At 49.5% G+C, this 25,272-nt stretch overlaps 1 protein-coding gene across 1 annotated transcript in view; it reads right to left on the bottom strand.

Annotated features, from left to right (window-relative positions):
* Positions 1-25,272, bottom strand: part of CFAP300 (cilia and flagella associated protein 300) — a 158,367-nt gene that overhangs the window by 71,167 nt on the left and 61,928 nt on the right. Inside the window, exon 3 of the mRNA XM_063957013.1 lies at positions 24,932-25,004. Within this exon, the coding sequence (XP_063813083.1) occupies positions 24,932-25,004 (73 nt within the window). The remainder of the gene's footprint in view (positions 1-24,931; positions 25,005-25,272) is intronic.

Raw genomic sequence — 25,272 nt, 5'->3', positions numbered from 1 at the left:
GAACACAGGATGCAGAAGGTGTGGGCCAACGTACATTTATAAACTCGCAAATAAAATGACAGATATTAATAGTCTAATGAGATATAAAATGACAGATATTAATAGTCTAATGAGAAGTAATACCTGCAAACTGATAGCCAATCACACACAGAGCCTGACTGTGACTCGAACGCAAAGCACACACAGGGCCTGACTGTGACTCGAACGCAAAGCACACACAGGGCCTGACTGTGACTCGAACGCAAAGAGGCCGCAAGCGCATATGGGCGTGGCAGACAGATTTACTACCTTATGCTAATGTGAGTATCCGTGCGATCGTGATGCCCAACGGTAATGCCCATCAGCAGTTGCAAATGTCAGAATAGAATCAGTGCTTACTCTTATCCAATGCTGGGTGCAAAAGATCCATCAGAAACAGGCATCTCTGTCACATGCTCACTTCCAACCTTCATGGATGTTTGGCTACAGTACTAAGAAAGGTCGTTTCTATGGTAGCTGCCTAGCTGCTACCCAGAAAAGGAGATTTATGGTAGACTTACCATGGCTAAATCTCTTTCTGTGATGTACACTGGGATTCCACAGGGAATACATTGGGGTGTAGAGTTGGATCTTGATCCGGGGCACCAACAGGCTAAAGCTTTGACTGTTCCCAGGATGCACTGCACCACCTCCTCTATAACCCCACCTCCAGGCACTGGAGCTCAGTTTCATTAACCAGTCCAATGCAGTAGCAGGTAAAAGAGGCGGCAGATGTTAGTCACATAGAACCACATTCTCTGGCAGGGTCCACATGTTATCCACAGGATAACAATGGGATATGATGGCGCGACAGCGGATTGGTACCAAACGATCACAAGCTTTCAGGCCTCCCAGGGAGAAGGGACTAGCGGCTAATGCCATACAATACCCAAAGAAGCTAAGTGCGTCAGGGTGGGCGCCCTGTGGAATCCAGTGTACCTTGCAGAAAGAGATTCAACCATGGTAAGTCTACCATAAATCTCCTTTTCTGCAGCGGGGTACACTGGGATTCCACAGGGAATACATCAGGGATGTCCTAAAGCAGTTCCTAATGGGGGGGACGCACCGTAGTGGGCACAAGAACCCGGCGTCCAAAGGAAGCATACTGGGAGGGGAGGAAGTATCAAAGGCATAGAACCTAATGAACGTGTTCACTGAGGACCACATATCCGCCTTGCACAATTGTTCAGCGGACGAGCCACGGCGGGCCGCCCAAGAAGGTCCAACAGACCAAGTAGAATGGGCTTTGATAGCAGCAGGAGTTGGGAGCCCAGCCTGCACATAGGCTTGTGCAATCACCATTCTAATCCATCTGGCCAAGGTTTGCTTATTCGCAGGTCAGCCACGTTTGTGAAAACCAAAAAGAACAAACAGGGTATCTGACTTCCTGATAGAGGCAGTCCTCTCCACGTAGATAAAGAGAGCCCGTACCACATCCAAAGACCGTTCTTTGGAAGACAAACCAGAAGAGATAAAAGCTAGAACCACAATCTCTTGGTTAAGATGGAAAGAAGATACCACTTTAGGGAGATAAGCGGGGCGAGTTCGAAGAACTGCCCGGTCACTGTGAAAAATCAAAAAGGGCGGACGACAGGACAAGGCGCCTAAGTCCGACACCCTCCTAGCTGAGGCAATAGCCAGCAGAAACACGACCCTAAGCGTAAGGCATTTAAGGTCCACAGACTCAAAAGGTTCAAATGGAGACTCTTGTAGGGCATTTAAGACAACAGACAGATCCCATGGAGCCACAGGAGGGACATAGGGAGGCTGAATCCGTAAAACACTCTGAGTGAAAGTATGAACGTCAGGAATAGACGCAATTTTTCTTGAAACCACACCGACAAGGCAAAAATATGAACCTTGAGGAAGGCCAGACGAAGGTCTAAATCTAGGCCTTATTGCAGAAAAGACAAAAGCCAGGAAGTTCTGAAGGAAAATGCATCATAATTTTTAGCAGCACACCATGTGAAGTAAGAGTTCCAGACCTGTAATAAATCTGTGTCGAAGCTGGTTTGCGGGCCTTCAACATAGTTTGAATAACCACCTCAGAGAATCCCTTGGCCCTCAGGAGTGAGGCTTCAAGAGCCACGCCGTTAAAGCCAGTCTGACCAGGTCCGGATAGACACAAAGGCCCTGAACGAGGAGGTCAGGGCATTGAGGAAGTAGAAGAGGACGCTCTATCGATAGACCCCGCAGGTCTGAGAACCAATGCCGTCTGGGCCATGCTGGAGCGACTAGAAGTAGTATTCCTCCTTCTTGCTTGAACTTCCGTAGTACCCTGGGCAGGAGTGACACTGGAGGGAACACATATGGCAGCCGAAAGTTCCATGGAATTGCCAGTGCGTCCACGAACACTGCTTGAGGATCCCTTGTCCTTGATCCGAAGACCGGAACCTTGTGATTGTGTCGAGACGCCATCAGGTCTACATCTGGTAGGCCCTGTCACAACTGAGGGCCTGAGCTGACGGGAGGCAGCCTCAGTTGTAGGGGCTGAGATGTATCGGAACCTGGGAGGTTGTATCAGAACCCTGGACATGTAAGTAACATGAATAATAACTGCCCGAAGGCGTGACCACGACAACTTGGATAAAAGTCAATGATGTTTATTATGACAACTCCGCAACACAGCAGCAGTAAAAGAAAACGTAAAAGTCAGCAAAGAATAAATACAGTTCCTGGGTACTACAGGATGGCAGGAGCCACAGGGCACTGGTAGTGTGAGATAGTTCTTATGATCTTCTAGATGGAAAGTCCTTACCAGGCCCGACTGTAGCAATGGAGATAACCCAGGATTGTGCCAGCTGGTGTTCCAGGAAAAGCTGGGTTGCTGAAGATAAAACAGCTGCTGTGGATACTGGCTGGAACCAGACTGTTGTTAGCACGGAGTGGATACTGGCTGGAACCAGTTAAATAATAAATGAACTTGGGAGCGATGAAATATGAACTGAAATGTAGAACTTGAGAGCGGAGAAATAATAATACCGGTGGAGAGTGGTAAAGTGTAGAAAGGACACCGGCCCTTTAAGGGAAGCTGTACTCTGCTGGAAGCTGAGCTGGAAGCAGGTAATGTTGTAGCTGGAAACAGATGAATCCACAATGGATTGGAGAGTCAGGCTACACCGCAGGTGGAATGCTGGTGCGGGTCTCTATGGTGGAAGTCTTGAGACAGGAGCTGGAACCTGGAAGACAATCACAGGAGAGAGACAAACAGGAACTAAGTTTGACAACCAAAGCACTGACGCCTTCCTTGCTCAGGCACAGTGTATTTATACCTGCAGCAAGGAAGGGATTGGCTAGGCAATTATGCAGATTATCAATACTGAGAACAGATTGGTGGAAATGATCAGCTGACAGAATCCAAGATGGCTGCGCCCATGCAGACACTTGGAGGGAAGTTTGGTTTGTAATCCATGTGGTAATGAAAACAGTAATGGCGGCGCCGGCCACCGGAGACAGGAGGCGCCAGGCTGACAGATGCACATCCAACCACGCGGACACAGCGGAGGCCGCGGCTGACGCAATCGCCACTCAGACACTCTGCATGCAGATGTTCAGGGACGGCGGCGGAGGCCGCGGGAGACGCCATGCCAGGTGCAATATGGCGTTTACTGTGACAGCGTCCCAGAGTGACAGGAGAGGATACAGGAATGTACACATCAGGATAACAGATGGAATCCGGTCCTGGAGCGCTGAGCCAGCCTTAGGAGGCATCTGATGGGTAAGAAATGGCGTCCAGATACCCGGATCGTGACAGGCCCCACTTGTCCACTAGAAGTTGAAAGACTTCCGGATGAAGACCGCACTCTCCGGCGTGTACGTCCTGACGACTGAGGAAATCCGCTTCCCAGTTGAGGACTCCGGGAAAGAACACTGCCGACATTGCTGGCAGATGGCGTTCCGCCCAACGGAGGATTTTTGATACTTCCAGCATTGCCCTGCGGCTTTGAGTGCCACCTTGATGATTTATGTACGCCCCCGTGGTGGCGTTGTCTGATTGGACTTGAACAGGCCTGTTCTATACTAGAGGCAGGGCCAGTGTCAACGCATTGAACACTGCCCGCAATTCCAGAATGTTTATTGGGAGGAGAGATTCCTCCCTGGTCCACCGACCCTGGAGAGAGTTTTGCTCCAACACCGCGCCCCAGCCCTGCAGACTGGCATCCGTTGTCAGGAGTACCCAGCTGGAGATCCAGAAGGGACGGCCCCTGCTCAGCTGTTGGTCCTGTAGCCACCAGCTCAGTGACAGACGAACCTCCGGAGTCAAGGAGATAATTTGAGACCTGATCCGATGCTGATCTGCAGAGGGCGAGAATGAAATTGAGTGTACTCTACCATGTCGAAAGCCGACACCATGAGGCCTTGTACTTGCATCGCCAAGTGTATAGAGACTCTTGGGGGAGAGAGGAAGTATCTGATCCTGTTCTGAAGTTTCTGGACTTTTTTTTGTAGACAGAAAAAAATCTTTGGCTGTGTGTGTCCAGCAGTGCCCCCAGGTGCACCATGCTCCAAGCAGGGACCAGTGTGGACTTTTTCCAGTTGATGGTCCAATTCCTACAAGCCCACGGGAGGCTCATCAGTTTCAGATGACTGAGGAGGATATCTTGCGAGTTTGCCAGGATCAGCAAGTGGTCCAGATACGGCAGGATCCTGATTCCCTGATGGCCATGACACCGAGGTGCCGTGGCCAGTCCAAATGGCAGGGCCTGGAATTGATAATGTAGGTTGCCAATAGCAAACCGCAGATATTTCTGATGCGACATGGCAATAGGTATGTGCAGGTAAGCATCCTGTATGTGCAGGGATACCATATAGTCTTCGGGATTCATGGCCAGCACAATAGAGCGCAGAGTTTCCATACGGAATTTGGATACTCTCACAAATTTGTTCAATGATTTGAGGTTGAGTATAGGACGGAAGGACCCATTTGGCTTCGGAACTAGAAACAGGGTCGAATAGTATCCTCTGCCTCTCTGAGACAGAGGTACCGGCACTACCACTCCTGTGTCCAGGAGGGATTGTACAACCAAGTGTAGAACTTGTGCTTTCAACGAATCCGAAAGGATAACCGTTGTGCAAAACTGGCGAGGGGGACGTCTCTTGAAAGAGATTGCGTACCCGTGAGAGACAAATTCCTGCACCCAGGAGTCCAAAGTGATCTTTAACCAGGCCTGGGCGAACTGCAGATGTAGGCCTCTTACCCTAGGGTCCCCCAGGGGGAGGCCTGCCCCGTCATGCAGCAGGCTTGTCTTGTTTGGAAGCAGGCTGACGAGCGGCCCAGGATTGTTTAGATTTGGGCTTAGTGGTTTTGGAAACATGAGCATGTCTCGGGTACGCCTGACCTTTTGCTTTCCCTGGAGGTTGAAAGGAAAGAAAAGTGGTACTCTTAGCCTTCGGAGCAGAAGGATTAGTACTTTGGAGAAACGTAGTCTTGGCAGTCGCCAAGTCCGTCACAATTTTGTTCAGATCCTCCCCAAATATGATGTCTCCCTTAAAAGGGAGCACCTCCAAGGTCTTTTTGGAGTCCAGGTCCACCTTCCAGGACCTCAACCACAGAATTCAGTGAGCCAGGATAGACGTAGTAGACGCCTTGGCCGCCATTACACCTGAATATAGTGGGAGGCTGTGGTAATATAAGACAGATATTGTCTAGCAGTGTCAGAAAAATCCTGAGGCAGCTCATCCTCAATTGCCTGAACCAATGCTTCAATTCCTTTCGCAGCCCAGGAGGCTACCATAGTGGGTCTATGTACCGCACTGGTAAGAGAGTAAATAGACTTCAGGCAACCCTCCACACGCTTATCCGTCGGTTCCTTCAGTGAGGTGACAGTGGTGACAGGCAGAGTAGATGACACCACAAGACAAGTTACTCAACTCCGCAGGGATAGGATAACAAGCTAGCATCTTTATAGGCAGGGAAAATTTATTTCCTGGAGACGACCAGGATTCCTGACGTATGTAAATTAGATGGTCAGAATGTGGTAAGACTACTTTAGCAACCTGACGTTTTAACTTATCAGGTTTCTTAGATGCAGTAGTAGGATCCATCTCATCATCAATTTGGAGAATCAGCTTAATAGCCTCCACTGGGTCAGGAACATCAACCTGGGTTGTAGATTCCTCATCAGAAGCAACTGTATTAGTGTCTGACGGATCAGTATATTCCCCATCTTCTTTTTTTTTTTATAAACTTTTTATTAGAGATCACAATGCGATATAAAGAAGTATACATAACAATGATACACAGTCACATGACTAAAAGAGTATGCAATAAAACTAAGTCAAAACAATCGACTGAATGATCCAATTTTGTCTATGAAGAGAGGAAAGTGTCCTCACAAAGGACGGTAGGTCAAACCGTAAGAGGACTAAGTATATAAAATAGACAGAAAAAGAGAAAGAAGAAAAAGAAGAAGAATAGAGTGATACCCTTGCGGGGCGGAGAGGGGGGGGGGGGGACCGCGTGAGGAAGGTCACGATCAACAGGGGAAGAAATATACATATATGTAAATATAAAATAAAAAAGTTAAATAAAAATAATTTTTCTTTTTAATATACTATGTCTATCCCGTGGAATTTATTAGCCAAGGAACGGGGAAAAGGCATGTTAGGATGTCAACCAAGGGCTCCAAATCTTCTCAAAGGGTTTGGCAGAGTGTTTAATTATGCTCGTCGTGTATTCCATCTTATAGTTAAACCAAATACGAGAAATATTAGAGTGTAAAGAGGGGGGGAGGGCTTCTTCCAATCAGTTGCTATTTGACATGTAGCATTTATAATATGTCGCGCTAGCATATTTTGATGTCTAGTTAAATTCGTAAACCCCAGTGGGAGAAGGAAATATTTAGGGTCATAGGGGACGGGAACCTCAAGAACACTGGAAATAAGAATTATCTCTTTCCAGAGTGTGGTGATTTTAGGGCATTGCCACCAAACATGCATAAAGGTACCTTCTTCAGAACATCCCCTCCAGCATCTATCATAGGTGTCGGGAAACATAGGGGGTCATTCCGAGTTGTTCGCTCGTTATTTTTTTGTCGCAATGGAGCGATTAGTCGCTAATGCGCATGCGCAATGTCCGCAGTGCGACTGCGCCAAGTAAATTTGCTATGCAGTTAGGTATTTTACTCACGGCATTACAAGGTTTTTTCTTCGTTCTGGTGATCGGAATGTGATTGACAGGAAGTGGGTGTTTCTGGGCGGAAACAGGCCGTTTTATGGGTGTGTGCGAAAAAACGCTACCGTTTCTGGGAAAAACGCGGGAGTGGCTGGAGAAACGGAGGAGTGTCTGGGCGAACGCTGGGTGTGTTTGTGACGTCAAACCAGGAACGAAACTGACTGAACTGATCGCAGATGCCGAGTAAGTGTGGAGCTACTCAGAAACTGCTAAGAAGTGTCTATTCGCAATTCTGCTAATCTTTCGTTCGCAATTTTGATAAGCTAAGATTCACTCCCAGTAGGCGGCGGCTTAGCGTGTGCAAAGCTGCTAAAAGCAGCTTGCGAGCGAACAACTCGGAATGACCCCCATAGCTCGCAGCTTGGAGGGTACATAATACCACCTGTAAATCAATTTGTATACGTTTTCCTTAATTTTGACACATATAGAGCTAGAGGCAGCGTTGTCCCATATCTCCGACCAATCTTCAGAGGTCAGGTCAGAACCTAAGTCCCTCCCCCACGCAATCTCGTAAGAGTCTCCTGTTGTAGAAGCCTCCCCGACCAGTAGTGCGGAAAGATTGGAAATTAAGCCTTTGGTTGAGGAGCGTTTCCAACAAAGTGTCTCAAAGCTCGTGAGTGGCCTTTGAATAAAGAGATTACCCATTTTAGAGTGGAAGTGTCTGATCTGTAGGTATTGATAAAAGTCTGCAGGGGGGAACCAAATCCGTTCCCAAATCTGGGAAAATTGGGGGAAGCTAACATCTGTAGTAATGTCATTGAGATATAAAATATTACCCCTCTTCCACTGAGAAAAAGCCGATCTAATCAAGCCCGGAGGGAAATCAGGATTATGGAATAGAGGGATTAAAGGGGATAGACTGTAAATTAATTTATATTTACTGTTGACATAGTCCCAAATGGATAAGGAGCGCATAAATATCGGGTGAGAGAGCATCGATCTGGGGCAACGTGTTTTAGGGAGCCATAGTAGGGAGGAGAGCGAAGAGAGGCCCAGATCATCTGCCTCGATATCAACCCAGACCTTTCTCGCCTCGGGATTGCACCATTGCACGCATTGAGCAAGTTGAGCTGCCAAGTAATATTTTTTGTAGTCGGGGATACCTAATCCTCCACTGCGGGAAGGACGTTGCAATACACTCAGTTTTACCCTAGGTTGTTTACCGGCCGAGACAAAGTGAGACGTATGAAATTGTAAGGATTTAAATACATAGGGAGGAATATATATAGGGAGGGTTTGAAAAAGGTATAGGAGCCGAGGGAGTACGTTCATTTTCGCCGAATTCACGCGGCCAATCCATGAGATAAATTGGTTGGACCAAGAGTGAAGATCTAACTTGATTTGGTCCAATAAACAGGGAAAATTAGCCTGAAAAAGCTGGTGGTGGTTGAGAGTCAGAAAAACTCCTAAATATTTAATCTTTTGTTTATGCCATGCGAATGGAAATGTAGCTTCTAAAGTGTGTTTAATAGTAGCAGGGACATAAAAATCAAGTACTTCCGTTTTACTAGTATTAATTTTGTAACCGGAGTGTGTAGAGTAGGTGTTAATTTCGGAGAAAAGTGGTGTCATAGAATGGGCAGGGTCAGAAAGAGAGATTAGGACATCATCCGCGTATAATGCTATTTTACGTTCTTTGAGGCCCGTCGTGACCCCCGTGATCACCGCATTACAGCGGATCCTCGCAGCTAGAGGTTCCATTATTAAAGCAAATATTAGGGGTGAAAGCGGGCAACCTTGTCTGGTACCGTTAGCAATCCCGAAGGTAGAAGAGGAGGATTGGTTGACAGAGACCCTCGCTGAAGGGGAACGGTACAATGCTGAGATCCCCTCATAGAATCTTCCAGAAAAGCCAAATTTTTGTAGAACTTCAAAGGCAAAAGACCATGAAATTCGGTCAAACGCCTTCTCGGCGTCTAATGCCAGTATAACTGCAGGCGATTTCTGTTTATTGATAGAATGAATTAGATCAATAGTTCTTCTAGGGTTGTCAGGCGCTTGGCGCCCTGGTATAAAACCCACCTGATCTGGGTGAATCAGGTGTGGAAGAAGAGGAGCCAATCGAGAAGACAAAACCTTGGCGTATATCTTTAGGTCGACATTTAGCAAGGAAATAGGCCTGTAGTTTTGACATAATGTAGGGTCTCTGTCAGGTTTCGGGATTACCACGATATCAGCCTGGGTTGTAGCTGGAGCAAACGATGTCCCTTCTAGAACATTATTAAAGAGGGAAGTAAGATGTAGGGCCAGGTCTGCGGCGAATAGTTTGTAATATTGGGCTGTGAACCCGTCAGGGCCCGGGGTTGCTGAGGACCTCATGGACTTAATAGCTGCAACAGTTTTATACACCGAGATGGCTTTATTTAAATCTAAGAGCTGGTCGTCTGTAATACAGGGTAGGGGAACCGTCGAGAGGTATGAACGCACACCCTCAGACCCAGTGGGGGAGGGAGAGGGAGATCCCGAAAGGTTATAAAGTGATTCATAATAGTCTTTAAATTCGTCCACCATTACCTTAGGATCATAAGTAAGGGACCCCAATTTGTTAGAGTATAATTTATCAATTGAACCTAATGTTCGTTTTCGTCTCAGTTTGTTCGCCAAGACTGCATCAATCTTGTCAGCTTTGTCATAAAAACGTTGGTGCAATTTTTGTAAAATAATTGCCGCGCGGTGGGAGAGAAGAGCATTTCATTGACCCTTAAGATTATCTATGCGTTGGAGTAAAGCGGTACATGGGGATTGTTTATGCTGGGAAGTCAAAGTGGCAATTTGAGATTCAAGCAACGCTATTTCCGGTGCAGTTTTCCTCCGAATGGCAGAGGACTTGGCCATCAATTGGCCCCTAAGTGTAGCCTTATGTGCCTCCCAGATTATTCCAGGGGAGATGTCGTGAGAGGCGTTTTCTACAAAGTAATGCTGAATGGCTACCCTTATTTCAGCTTGGGTGGATGGGTGCTGTAGAATAGAATCGTTCAGGCGCCATTTTCAATCTCCCCTGGGGGCATCGTATAGGTCTAATAAAATATATGTTCCTGAGTGATCAGTCCACGTGAATGGGACAATCCCGGCATCAGCGATCAGGGACGTTAAAGATTGGGATATGTGTATCATATCGATACGGGAGTAAAGCTGGTGTGGAGCAGAGAAATGAGTGTAGTCTTTTGCTAGGGCATGTTTTAGGCGCCAGGAGTCACAGAAGTTATACTGTTGGAGGGAGGAGAGAAGGGTACGAGAGGCCTTAATTAAGGGAGCGGCTATCTTACGGGGAGCGGGGGTAGATATCTATCAACATGAGGGTCAAGTACAGCATTAAAGTCTCCCCCTAAGATTATATGTCCTTGAGCGATCCTACCAACATGTCAAAACAATGATTGGAAGAACTGAGATTGGTCTTGATTAGGGGCGTAAACTGAAATTAAGGTCAAGGTTACATAGCGCAGAGTGCCAACTACCATTATATAGCGCCCCTCTGGGTCAGTCACCGTTTTAATGTGTACAAAAGGAATTTTACGATGTATTAGAACAGAGACACCCCGTTTTTTACAGTTAGCGGATGCAAAAAAGGATTGAGTGAATTGTTTACCCTGAAGTTTCGAGTGAAGGCCCGTAAAGTGAGTCTCTTGAAGACTCTATATACTATATTGGCCCCCTCCCTTCTGCACGCGCTCAGCAAAATGGTGCGTTTGTTGGGTGAGTTGAGTCCATTTACGTTCACAGATAACAACTTAAGGGCCATGGGATAACATTAATCGGGTCGCTTTGCAGAAAACATAGTAAGAAAAAACCCTGAATGAATACCAAACCTCTCGGGGACCATCCCGCAGGAGCAAGTGGAAAGAGAAAGGGAGAGAAGAATAACAAAGAAAAGAAACAAGAGAAAGACAAAAGAAGCAAAGGCGTCAACAAAGGCAAAAACCCTGTAAAGAAAGGTCTGTTTGTGGGACCGTACCTAAAATCTGAATATGGATAACAAGAAACATCAAAAGAGGGTGCATGGGGGTCGTGGAAGAAGTATATAACATGGCATTGTAAACCTGATCCTTAACAATCCGACGTGTGTCGGAACATCAAAACCAAGCCCTGCAATGAGGCCTTACACCTGTAACAATCCGGTGACTGGGGGGAGGGGAAGGGAAAGGGAATGAGGGAAGGGAGAAGGAGTAAAGGAGGGGAGGGGGAGGGAAGGGGAGACAAAAATAACAGTAGCAACATGTCCCAGCCGTAACACTTTTCTGCGGGACACTAATTATAAGGTTAAGAACATAATAACATATAAAGCTTAACATCCAACATTAATACTGAAAAAGGATATCATGAGTTGGGTCCAAATGAAGGTGAGGACAAGCCTGTCCACTGTATAAAGAAATCATCGGACTATCAAGTAACCTAATATGAAGAGGAACATAGGTCAGGAGGTAACCTCAGGTTTCAGGTAGAAGCACAGTCTGAGTTCTGGGTACGAGTCACTCTCGACCATTCAGGGAGCGGTGGTCTGGAACGTTGAGGTTTCGGAGAAACAGCGGCAGAGGTGGGAACAGCGGTCGCTTCAGGGAGGAGATCCAGTTTAGATAGCAGCTCCTGTCCTTGCGATAAAGTTTTAACAGCATGAACTGAGTTCTTGGCAAAGACTTGCAACATTAAAGGGAATCCCCAACGGTATCTTATTTGGTGGTGACGAAGGAGTTTCGTAACCGGTTGAAGATCCCGGCGTTTCTGGAGTGGCGACGGGGCTAGATCTTGAAAGATTTGCAATTGCATCTCCCGGAAAGATATGTCCTGGACGTCCCTAATTGCAGATAGGATTCTTTCTTTCGATCTATAGTAATGAAGGCGGACTATTATGTCTCTAGGTGGTTGAGAAGCAGAAGGCTTAGAGCGCAGGGCTCTGTGTGCCCTATCACAGAGACATTCCTCGTCTGTAAGGTCCGGCACTAAAGATTGAAAAAGGTCTTGTAAAAAGGCTGGCAATGCGGAACTCTGAATCGTCTCCATCACGTTGCGTATTCTGAGATTATTACGGCGAGAGCGATTCTCTTGGTCCTCTTGCCATTCCTTCAACAGTTCAACTTCCTCATGGAGCCTCGTGAGTTCCGTATCAAACCGCTGTTGCGACCGGCATAGATCATCTGTCTTTGTTTCCAAAGAGTCCGTCCTGTCGCCAAGAGACGTAATTTCTAATCTGAATTCCGAGATTGCCTTAGAAAGTTCTTGTTTAAAGGCCGTTTGAACACCTTCAAGGAGCCCCATCATAACTGCTTGAATCTGTGGGTCGATATCTGTGCCCGAAGACAGAGGGGAGGAAGGAGATGCAGGGGACGACATTTGGTTCTGAGCGCCTTTAGATTTATTCCCGAAAAAGTTTGCCGAAGCCTGTTGAGATTTCTTATTTTTTTGGGCCATAATGCCAGTGAGAAAAAAAAAAAAAAGGGGAGGACAGGCAAGTTGCAGGGATAAGGGAAGGAAATGGGAGTCCCAGTCGGAGACACAGGGTGGAGTATCAGTAGGACAGGTCAGCCATGTGACGATTTTCAAGTACGCCTCATAGCCACTTCAGAGCATCAATTGAACAATAAAAAGCACAGGTGTAGTCCCTTAGAGAATAAGTGGACAGACAGACAGATGGGGGTACCGATCACGGTCCAGCCAGTGACCCGGCGCATCTTCCCAAAAGGATAGCAGGAGTTTCTGGACACGGTGGCTTTGTGTTCTTCTTGGTTATTATTATTATTTATTTATTTATTTTTGAATTAGTAATTCTTATTATTTTTAATTATTTATTTATTGTAGTGTTGTCCACAAGACGCTACTGAGTGTGGGACTGCAGGGGCAGTATGGCTCACTGTAGTACTGAAACAATGAAAGGCGCTGTAGGAGCTGCAGGTAGCTAGTAAAAGGTAACAGGGAGATCCAGACAGTGGCTGCCCATACAGTGAGAGCAGCGCCACTAGCACTCTCACCCAGCAGCTGCTCCAGGGCTGAGAGAGAACAGCAGGACCAGGGGAGAGCAGCAGTAGCTCCGTGCGTCAGTGGTGGCAGCGGGTTAACTTTCTTCCGGCATGTCAGCGGGGCCAGAGAGCCGCGTCCGCCCGCCAGCCCGCCCCGCACAAGAGGCAGAAAGATCCGGCGGAAGGGAGGCAGACGGTGGCCACAAGCGGCCGACGGCTCCGGAGCACCGAAGCTCCGAACGCGGCCGTCACAGCCCGTCTTGCAAGGTACGGTGCGGGAGGGAGGGAGTCAGGCAGAAGGGCACGGCGCCACTCCGGGCGGGTCAAGGCCTGGGCGCCCGCACAATCTCACAGGCGGCACCGCTGATGTTACGGGGGCAGAGCACGGCGTGACGCCGGGTCCCCCACGGCTGCCGCTTCGGATATAGGTGCTGTGGCTCCCGGTGGTGAGGGTGCTCCGCGTCGCCGGAGCTCCGATCCTGGGTCGCGGGTGTAACTCCAGCCCCTGGCTTCACTGAGGGGGGAAGGCCGCAACCCGCAGGGACGTTAAAAAGCGTCCCCCGGCTCCGCAGCGTCCCCCACACGACCCCGAAGGATGACCTGCGAACCTCAGAGGGTATTTGGTGTCTGAGGGAGCCCCCAGAAAATGCGTGGTGCCCAGTAATAATCGGGGTATAAGGGAGCTCAGTAAGAAAGCTGCTGGTCGGCTTGCATGCTAGGCCACGCCCCCCATATTCCCCATCTTCATCGGAAGAATTATCTGAAATATTAGTGGATTGTGAGGAACAAATGGCCCGCTTAGATGACCCCTTGGCCCCAGAGGGGCTTGGGGTAGACTTTTGTCTAACCAAAGATTGATTTAATTGTTGTCATTGTGTAGACAGAGTGTCCGCCCAGGGCGGATTAACTACAGGGACAATATGTGGCTGTAATGGCACAGGAGGTCCCACAGGGGGTGTAAGACGTGTTACAAGTGTATTCAGCATACTTGAGAACGCTGCCCAAGGTGGGTTTTGATTAACCACAGGTGCTGTGGGTTGACTGGGAGGTGTATGGCATCCATCGCCTGAACCAGCAGCTAAAACTTCCCCCTCAGGTAAATCCGTGGTGCCCGCACTGCAGAATGCAGAAGCGTCCGTGGATTTCCCGCCCTGTGCGGCAGACATTATGGGGAATGTAGCCTTAGAGCATAACAGTACAATATAGCCAGACAAACACAATACCTGCAAATAGCCCCCGGTGTTATGTGACAGTAAATACAGGGCACAAACAGAGGATTATAGCGGAAACAGACTCCATGAGGGTGGTATGAGGGCCCCACGTCCACAGTTGGGGTTGTGCTTACAGCCCAACACCGTGCAGGACGTTTGGCATTTGCCAGAGAACACCAAGATTGGCAAATTCGCCACTGGCGCCCTGTGCTCTTCACAGATGAAAGCAGGTTCTCACTGAGCACATGTGACAGACGTGACAGAGTCTGGAGACGCCAAGGAGAACATTCTGCTGCCTGCAACACCCTCCAGCATGACCGGTTTGGCAGTGGGTCAGTAATGGTGTGGGGTGGCATTTCTTTGGGGGCTGCACAGCCCTCCATGTGCTCGCCAGAGGTAGCCTGACTGCCATTAGGTACCGAGATGAGATCCTCAGACTCCTTATGAGACCATATGCTGGTGCGCTTGGCCCTGGGTTCCTCCTAATGCAAGACCTCATGTGGCTGAAGTGTGTCAGCAGTTCCTGCAAGACGAAGGCATTGATGCTATGGACTGGGCCGCCTGTTCCCCAGACCTGAATCCAATTGAGCACATCTGGGACATCATGTCTTGCTCCATCCACCAACGTCACGTCGCACCACAGACTGTCCAGGAGTTGGCGGATGCTTTAGTCCAGGTCTGGGAGGAGATCCCTCAGGAGACCATCCGCCACCTCATCAGGAGCATGCCCAGGCTTTGTAGGGAGGTCATACAGGCACGTGTGTTAGGGTCTCCTGCCCTGTGCTGCCACGTCGTCATGGCAACCGGGAGACAAGTGCTAGTGGAGTAACCTGAGCGCAGCTGATACTCCGGTTCGGGTCTTTTGCTGTGCAGTGGTTATAGGCTCTGTGCACGGCAGGGGATCCGGTGCTGGTTTTTGTGCTCACAGTCTGTGAGGTCTGAGTGGGGCGTGGACAGCACCTGCTTTATAAGGCCTCTTTTCAGGGTAAGCAGATGCTGCTGAATCTTTGTTGGTTAGTCAGTTCATGAAAGTTAGCCAGTACTGTGTAGCTTTGTATTTGTTTGTTGCTTACTGCAATTAGGCCTGGGGATTTGGTATTACACTCTGCCAATCCAGACCTAGCAGTAAGACTGGAGTCAGTCGTTTAGCTTGCTGGGGTTCTGTTACTACTCTGTGAACCTAGCAAGTTTGCGGCTGTATTCTAAGACTTGCCTGTCTAATCCTGTCTCACTGTGCTAGGTGTCAGGGGTCAGTTTAGTGGCAGTAAGCTAAAACCTGTGCACTGCAAGTGAGAAATAGGATTGTGGAGACTCTTCTTGTGTCTATCATTCCATCTCTGACCAAGGAGTTTACTGCCACACCCGTTGGTAACCCTTTAGGGTTTTGCTGTTGCCCTTAGCAACATCATTTCAGGTTCTCTACGTATTAAAACACAACATCTTGCTTTTTACATCTGAGCAGTTCTAATACAAGGGAGATACCCAGTTCCTTAGCCTCTGGGCTTCTCTGTTCACTTTGTGTGTATTTTGTTACCCTATCACCTTCTGTGTACGTTATGTCATATTCCCCAGTTTGTCTGTGAGTCCATTTGTTTTGCATAACAGTTCAAACACCAGTACATTCCTGCAGACACTGGAGTGCATAACAGTTATGACACCAGTACTTTCCTGCAGGCACTGGTGTGCATAACATATTCAGCAGCCCAATACTCCTGTTGAAATTTTGTGGGAATATGGAGCATACCCCTCAAAATACGTTGCAACAGGTGGTCGATCAGGTGCAGGTCCTGACTCGACAATTTAATGATTTGTCCATTAAAATGCACACCTCCCAGGCTGCTGGCGGATCTCCCGCAGCAGCAGCACCTGCAGGGGTTAAGGAGCCGAAAGTAAATCTCCCGGATCGTTTTTCTGGAGATCGCTCGCAGTTCTTTTGTTTCAAGGAGAGCTGCAAGCTATACTTCCGGCTTAGGCCTCAGTCTTCTGGGTCGGAGATTCAGCGGGTGGGCATAGTGATTTCCTTGCTACAAGGAGACCCACAGGTCTGGGCATATGGGTTGCAGCCTGACTGTCCGTCGCTTAAAAGTGTTGATGCTTTTTTTACGGCACTGGGCATGTTGTATGATGACCCTGACAAGACGGCCTCAGCCGAGGCTCAGATTTCGATCCTTAAGCAAGGGCGAAGGCCAGTTGAGGTTTACTGTACGGAGTTTCGGAGGTTGGCCCATGATACCCAGTGGAATGACCCAGCCCTGAGACACCAGTACCGAAGAGGTCTTTCTAACCAGATAAAGGACCAACTGGTACAATATCCCTTGCCTGATAGCTTGGATCAGCTCATGCAGTTATCCATCCGGGTGGATAGACGGCTGAGAGAGCGTAGGCTTGAAAGGTAGACTGAGATTTCCTTCCTTCCCAAGGGAACCTCAGACTCTGAGGAATTTTCTGAGGAGCCTATGCAGATTGGGGCTACCCGCCTCTCCTCGCGTGAGAAGACGCGGAGGAGACAGCAGGGGTTGTGTTTGTACTGTGGGAATAAAGGTCATGTGGTAGTATCATGCCCAGAAAAGCCGGAAAACTTCAGGGCCTGAGGGTGATGGGAAGTATCCTGTCAGGCCAGAAGTCAGAATTTCCCAAGAAGACTTTTATCATTCCGGTGACCTTGAAGATCCTCGGTCAAACTGTCAAGACTGAGGCCTTTGTGGACAGTGGGGCCGACGGGGTTTTTATGGACCGCCAATTCGCCCTGAAACACTCTGTTCCCTTAGTACCCTTGGCATCGGAAATTGAGATTTGTGGGTTAAACGGGGAACCATTATCCCAAGGTAAAATTACCTCTTGCACTAGCCAGATTTCTTTGTTTATTGGAGCCACACACTCTGAAAAATTGTCCTTTTATGTGACTGTCTGTACTTTTGCCCCATTGGTGTTGGGGTTACCCTGGTTAAGGGCCCACAATCCTCAATTTGACTGGGTCTCTGGGGAGATTCTTAGTTGGGGTACTGATTGTTTCAGGAGTTGCTTGAGCCTTCCAGTCAGGCTCTCGCAGCTAAGTTTGCCAGGATTGCCAGGGTGTTATGCAGATTTTGCGGACGTGTTCTCCAAAAAAGTTGCAGAGGTACTACCTCCCCATCGCCCCTATGACCGTGCCATTGATTTGTCGCCAAATGCTAAGCTTCCCAAGAGCAGGTTGTACTCCCTGTCACGTCCTGAGACTCAGGCTATGGCAGAGTACATTCAGGAGAACTTGGCTAAGGGATTTATCAGACCTTCACAGTCTCCAGTTGGGTCGGGGTTCTTCTTCGTGGGTAAAAAGGACGGTTCGTTGCGACCCTGCATCGACTTCAGGGAATTGAACCGTATCACGATTAAAAACTCATACCCACTGCCTCTCATTTCGGTCTTGTTTGACCAGCTTCGTACTGCCACCATTTTTTCTAAGATTGACCTACGCGGTGCGTACAATCTAATCCGAATAAGAGAGGGGGATGAATGGAAGACTGCCTTTAATACCCACTCAGGGCATTATGAATATTTGGTGATGCCTTTTGGGCTCTGTAATGCCCCGGCAGTCTTCCAGGATTTCATGAATGATGTGCTCAGGGAATATTTGGATAGATTCTTAGTTGTATACTTAGATGACATCCTAATCTTCTCCCATTCCCTGGAGGAACATCGGAAGCATGTACGCTTAGTCCTCCAGAAACTCAGAGACCACCGGCTTGGGGCGAAGCTGGAGAAGTGCGAATTTGAAGTTCAGCAAATCGCATTTCTAGGATATATTATCTCCCCAGAAGGTTTCCAAATGGAGGGTTCCAAGGTACAGGCAGTCCTGGATTGGGTGCAGCCCACTAGTTTGAAGGCGCTTCAGCGTTTCCTGGGCTTTGCGAATTTTTATAGACGATTTATCGCTGGATTTTCGTCTATAGTGGCGCCCTTGGTGGCACTCACTAAGAAAGGGGCGGATGTTGCTCACTGGTCTTGTGAGGCTAAAGCGGCTTTTGCCCGTCTCAAAAGGGCATTTGTTTCGGCCAAGGTGCTGCGACACCCAGATCCAGAGCGTCCTTTTGTGGTGGAGGTGGATGCCTCTGAGATGGGTATTGGGGCAGTGCTTTCTCAGATGGGAGTGTCTGATAATCGCCTTCATCCCTGTGCTTACTTTTCCCGTAAATTTTCGCCTGCCGAGATGAATTATGACGTGGGTAACCGGGAATTGTTGGCTATTAAGGATGCACTGGAGGAGTGGAGACACTGGCTTGAGGGGGCTAAGTTTGTGGTCTCAATTCTCACTGACCATAAGAATCTGGCATATTTAGAGTCAGCGAAGCGTCTCAATGCCAGGCAGGCACGATGGGCTTTGTTTTTTGCTCGCTTTAATTTTTTGATAACATATCGCCCTGGGTCAAAAAACATCAAGGCTGATGCGCTCTCGCGGAGTTTTGCTCCAATCCAGGAGACCACCGAGGAGCCGTTGCCCATTGTTTCCCCATCATGTATTAAAGTGGGCATTACCCAGGACCTCTTATCATTAGTCCTTAGAGCACAGGAGCAGGCTCCTCCAGACCTTCCGGTAGGTCTTTTGTTTGTGCCTCCTAGGTTAAGACAGCGAGTGTTCCTGGAATTCCATGCCAAGAAGTCGGCAGGTCACCCGGGTATTGCCAGAACTCGGGAGTTGCTATCTAGGGCGGTGTGGTGGCCCTCGGTGGCTAAGGATGTGGATCAGTGGGTTCGGGCATGTGACATCTGTGCCCGAAATAAGACTCCTAGAGGGGTTCCTGTTGGCCCATTACATCCACTCTCTATCCCATCTAAGCCATGGACCCACATTTCAATGGATTTTGTGGTGGACTTGCCCAAATCCTCGGGGATGACAGCCATCTGGGTTGTCGTTGACAGGTTTTCGAAGATGGCGCACTTCGTTCCACTGGTTGGGCTGCCATCAGCCAGACGCCTGTCTGAATTATTTATGCTGCATGTTGTGCGTCTCCACGGGTTGCCACTTGATGTGGTCTCTGACCGCGGATCCCAGTTTGTGGCCAAATTCTGGAGGGCATTTTGTTCCGATCTCCAGATTTCTGTCAGCTTGTCGTCAGGCTACCATCCGCAGTCTAATGGGCAGACTGAAAGGGTGAACCAGTCCTTGGAGCAGTTCCTCAGGTGTTATGTCTCCAAGTGTCAGACTGACTGGGTTGCTCATCTGTCCATGGCGGAGTTTGCCTATAACAACGCGGCTCACTCTGCTACAGGGATCTCTCCCTTCCTTTGTGTGTATGGGCATCATCCTAAGGCCAATTCTTTTGACCCCCTGGACTCCACGCCTGGTGGTTCCTCTGTGGTTTCGGTCCTTAGAGGTATTTGGCGGAAAGTGAAGAAAGCCCTTGTGTCTGTGTCATTAGTGACCAAAAGGGTTTTTGATAAGCGGAAAAGACCCTGCAGCTTCAAATTAGGAGACTTCGTCTGGTTGTCTACCAAGAATTTGAAGTTGAGACAGCCATCTCATAAGTTAGGGCCCCGGTTCATCGGCCCTTATAAGATCACCAGGGTTATCAATCCGGTGGCATTTCAGTTAGATCTGCCCCGTTCTTTGGGTATCAATAAAACATTTCATTGTTCCCTTTTAAAATGGGCGATTAGTAATCCTTCTTCCAGTGGAAGACCTTCCCCTCTTCTGATACGTGGCCAGAGGGAGTTTGTTGTTGAAAGGATTCTTGACTCCAAGGTGGTTCGGGGTCGGCTGTCATTTTTGGTGCACTGGAAGGGGTATGGCCCGGAGGAGCGGTCGTGGGTGCGCAGTTGTGATCTTCATGCCCCCAGACTGATACGCTCTTTCTTCTCGCAGTTCCCCGATAAACCCGGTGGTAGGGGTTCTTTGACCCCTCGTCAGAGGGGGGGTACTGTTAGGGTCTCCTGCCCTGTGCTGCCACGTCGTCATGGCAACCGGGAGACAAGTGCTAGTGGAGTAACCTGAGCGCAGCTGATACTCCGGTTCGGGTCTTTTGCTGTGCAGTGGTTATAGGCTCTGTGCACGGCAGGGGATCCGGTGCTGGTTTTTGTGCTCACAGTCTGTGAGGTCTGAGTGGGGCGTGGACAGCACCTGCTTTATAAGGCCTCTTTTCAGGGTAAGCAGATGCTGCTGAATCTTTGTTGGTTAGTCAGTTCATGAAAGTTAGCCAGTACTGTGTAGCTTTGTATTTGTTTGTTGCTTACTGCAATTAGGCCTGGGGATTTGGTATTACACTCTGCCAATCCAGACCTAGCAGTAAGACTGGAGTCAGTCGTTTAGCTTGCTGGGGTTCTGTTACTACTCTGTGAACCTAGCAAGTTTGCGGCTGTATTCTAAGACTTGCCTGTCTAATCCTGTCTCACTGTGCTAGGTGTCAGGGGTCAGTTTAGTGGCAGTAAGCTAAAACCTGTGCACTGCAAGTGAGAAATAGGATTGTGGAGACTCTTCTTGTGTCTATCATTCCATCTCTGACCAAGGAGTTTACTGCCACACCCGTTGGTAACCCTTTAGGGTTTTGCTGTTGCCCTTAGCAACAGCATTTCAGGTTCTCTACGTATTAAAACACAACATCTTGCTTTTTACATCTGAGCAGTTCTAATACAAGGGAGATACCCAGTTCCTTAGCCTCTGGGCTTCTCTGTTCACTTTGTGTGTATTTTGTTACCCTATCACCTTCTGTGTACGTTATGTCATATTCCCCAGTTTGTCTGTGAGTCCATTTGTTTTGCATAACAGTTCAAACACCAGTACATTCCTGCAGACACTGGAGTGCATAACAGTTCTGACACCAGTACTTTCCTGCAGGCACTGGTGTGCATAACAACGTGGAGGCCACACACACTACTGAGCCTCATTTTGACTTGTTTTAAGGACATTACATCAAAGTTGGATCAGCCTGTAGTGTGTTTTTCCACTTTAATTTTGAGTGTGACTCCAAATCCAGACCTCCATGGGTTAATAAATTTGATTTCCATTGATAATTTTTGTGTGATTTTGTTGTCAGCACATCCAACAATGTAAAGTATTATATATATACTAGGTGATTCATCGCGCCCTACGGGCGCTCTTCACACTGTCGTCAGGGTCTACACCCCCTTAACCCATGCCTTGTGGCATGCAATATTTCTATTATATGGAGTATTACCTCCAATCATAATTGTGTGAGTGGTTAAATATTGCACGGACAAAGGGCGTGCAATGGTTTAGAGGTCGAAGCCCCTTGCAACGGCGTGAACAGCGCACACAGGGCCTGAATCATCTAGTAGGTGCTGTTGTTGGGGGAGTGACGTGGGTGGGAGTCTGGATACACCGCGTGTGGGGGAGGAGCGGTTGTGTGTGTGTGGGAGGGGGGGGGGGCTGGTGCGGTGTGTGGGGGAGGGGCGGGGGTACTGCAGGTGTTGGAGAGGTCCGGAGCCACCGCGGGTGGTGGAGGGGGAGTGTGTGGGTGCCGCGGATGGGTCCCGCAGGTACTGCGAGTGGGGAAGGGGCGGGTAATGCTTCTCCTCCTGGAAGCAGCTAAGCTGCTGTCCTCCCTTTGGCAGTGGCTCTCCCGGAGAATCGCACAGCAGCCAGTCACTATTGTTAGTGCCGGTGTACCAACGCGCCGCATTACAGGGAAGTAGATGCACTCAATAAACTACAGCTCCCAGCAGCCATAAAGGCCGGAATGCTCCTGCGCTAAGGGCTGCTGGGAGCTGTAGTTTATGTAGTGCGTCTACTTCCCTGTAATGCGGCGCGTTGGTACACCAGCGCTAACAATAGTGACTGGCTGGCAGAACTGACTGACTCGCTGAATCAATGTAAAAGGTGAGAGTGACACTGCACACCCACTGCACTGCACAGCACTGTCACCTTTTACATTGATTCAGCGTCCAGACATTACCCTCTGCGATATCACCCACTCCGTTACTTTAGCCATCTCGGGGCTTCCAGGCCGGCCGCCCAGTTGCTGTGTTGTGGAGTCAGGGCCTCTGGGGATCTGGGCATGGTTGTGGCGGGGAGGCAGTTCTGTGACATCACGCACAGAGGAGGCTCCGGGGCTCAGAGAGTATGCGGCGCAGGGAGGGCTATGAAAGTCTTCCGTTGCGTGGCTTTCTTACACATCCATGCCGGTGGCCGCAGCAGCTTTTGTTCCATGTGCGCCATGGCTAGGGAGTGGGGATAGTTGATGCCGGAGGGGGCAGGCGGACTGGCAGCAGGACATAGGGGGTCATTCCGACGTGAAAATTAGCACAGCTACAATCACTTACACTGACATACGGGGGGACGCCCAGCACAGGGCAAGTCCACCCTGCATGTCAGGCCCCCCCCCCCTATCCGTTGCACAAGTACAAAAGCATTGCACAGCGGCGATGCTATTGTACTTGAAGAGTAACCTCCAGCCAGCGCAGCTCCTGCGGCTGGCCGGGAGTTACTCTTCGCTGGCCGAGTCACAGCGGCTGCGTGTGACGACACACAGCCGCTTCCGCCTTTCCACCTCCCGTTCCTGCCATGCCTGCGTTGGCCGGACCACGCCCACAAAACAGCGGGCAAACGTCGCCGTGCCGCCTCCTCCCGCCCAGCGACCACCTCTGCCTGTCAATCAGGCAAAGGTGATCACTAGGCAACGACAGCCGTCGGCTGTCAGCAATGTGCCGGAGCACTGCGGCGCCGGCGCATGTGCAGTTCTCACCTGATCGCTGCGATGAACCAATTTTGGGGTGTGGGGCTGGAGCTGCAGCTCCATCAGTTCCAATGTTAATCCTGCTCTGGGAACACACAGCAGCCAAAGGGCAGAGCCTCCCATTGGATGTAACCTGTGTGGGAGGGCGTTTCTCGCCCAATCAGCTGTGTACTGGGTGTGATAGACCTGCTGCTAACCCAATGAGAGCTCCTAGCCACGCCCAGCGTTAGCCACACAGTCACAGACGGACAGATCTGTGTTGTAGATAGGGGAAAAAAAAACACTTTTACTGCAGCGTCATATGGGGGTCATTCTGACTTGATCGGAGTTACTCTACAAGTACAAATGCATCGCCGCTGTGCGGTGCTTTTGTACTTGTGCAGGGGCGGGGGGGGCTGACATGCGGGGCGACTAGCCCTGTGGTGGGCGTCCCCCCGCATGTCAGTGTAAGTGATCATAGCTGTGTGTAAATTTAGCACAGCTACAATCAGGTCGGAATGACCCCCTATGTCCTGCTGCCAGTCCGCCTGTCCCATGCGGCATCAACAATCCCCACTCCCTAACCGCGGCGCTGATGGAACAAAAGCTGCTGTGGCCACTGGCATAGATGTGTATGAAAGCGGCGCAGTGGAAGGCTTTCATAGCCCTCCCTGCGCCGCATACTCTCTGAGCCCCGGAGCCTGCTCTGCGTGTGATGTCACAGAAGTGCCTCCCCGCCACAGCCGCGCCCAGATCCCCAGGGGCCCTGACTCTGCAACACAGCACCTGGGCTGCCGGCCTGGAAGCCGCGAGATGGCTAATGTAATGGATAGAGTGGGTGATATCATGGAGGGTAATGTCTATACGCTGAATCAATGTAAAAGGTGACAGTGCTGTGCAGTGCAGTGGGTGTGCAGTGTCACTCTCACCTTTTACATTGATTCAGCGAGTCAGTCAGTTCTGCCAGCCAGTCACTATTGTTAGCGCCGGTGTCCCAACGCGCCGCATTACAGGGAAGTAGACGCACTACATAAACTATAGCTCCCAGCAGCCCTTAGCGCAGGAGCATTCCGGCCTTTATGGCTACTGGGAGCTGTAGTTTATTGAGTGCATCTTCTTCCCTGTAATGCGGCGCGTTGGTACACCGGCACTAACAATAGTGACTGGCTGCTTGGCTGCTGTGCGATTCTCCGGGAGAGCCACTGCCAAAGGGAGGACAGCAGCTTAGTTGCTTCCAGGAGGAGAAGCATTACCCGCCCCTCCCGCACTCGCAGTACCTCCGGGCCCCATCCGCGGCACCCGCACACCACCCCTCCACCACCCACGGTGGCTCCGGACCACTTCCCCCATCCGCAGCACCCCTGCACCGCCCCTCCCCGACCTGCTGCAGCTGCCCCTCCCTCACCCGCGTTGGCTCCGGACCCCCACCAGCAGCACTCGCCCCTCCCCCCACGTGCCACCCCCGAACCCCCTCCCCCATCCGCGTCTCCCCCGCACCCGCTACTCCCCCAACCACAGCACCTACTAGGTGATTCATCATGCCCTGCGTGCACTATTCACGCCGTTGCAAGGGGCTACGACCCCTTAACCATCGCACGCCCTTTGTCTGTGCAATATTTAACCACTCACACAATTATGATTGGAGGTAATTCTCCATGTAATACAAATATTGCATGCCACAAGGGTATGCAAGGGTTAAGGGGGCATAGCCCCTTACGACGGTGTGAAGAGTGCCCGTAGGGTGCGATGAATCACCTAGTATATATATATATATATATATATATATATAAGTGCTGCTATAATAAGTATACTTTGTTCATACCCCGGTGGGAATGCTGCTTGCTTTACAATATATGCTTATTTGATATTTGGGCCGCTGAAGGAATGTATTTTGCCCATCTACTTAGAGAAACGTACAAGTCACAACAAGCTTACCCAGTGTCGTCCACTGTCCGGAGCAGGAAAGTAACTTCAGGCGGGAAATCACATTGGGATCTTGGAAGAAGGCCTGGATAGGAAAATACATCTATTACTGTATTAGCAAAGCAGCGGATATCTAAGTGCAGACGTTCAGAATTCCCGGCGCAATACAGCAAGAACAACTGTATGTGCTGCATAAGTGCTACATACGCAGATTACTTCTGCCGGGATCCTGAACAGATCCCCTTACATAATGCTGAACGCCTACTGCCATCTGGTATCTTCCCTGTGGTGCGTTGAGTGCTTCTTTTTGAATTGGCAACAATGTTAATTGCTAATTGCAACTATTTAATAGT

This window comes from Pseudophryne corroboree, chromosome 2 (genome assembly GCF_028390025.1).
Source record: "Pseudophryne corroboree isolate aPseCor3 chromosome 2, aPseCor3.hap2, whole genome shotgun sequence".
Classification (NCBI taxonomy): Eukaryota; Metazoa; Chordata; class Amphibia; order Anura; family Myobatrachidae; genus Pseudophryne; species Pseudophryne corroboree.
Note: the sequence above shows the minus strand (reverse complement) of the source record. Positions and strands in the feature narration are given on the sequence as shown.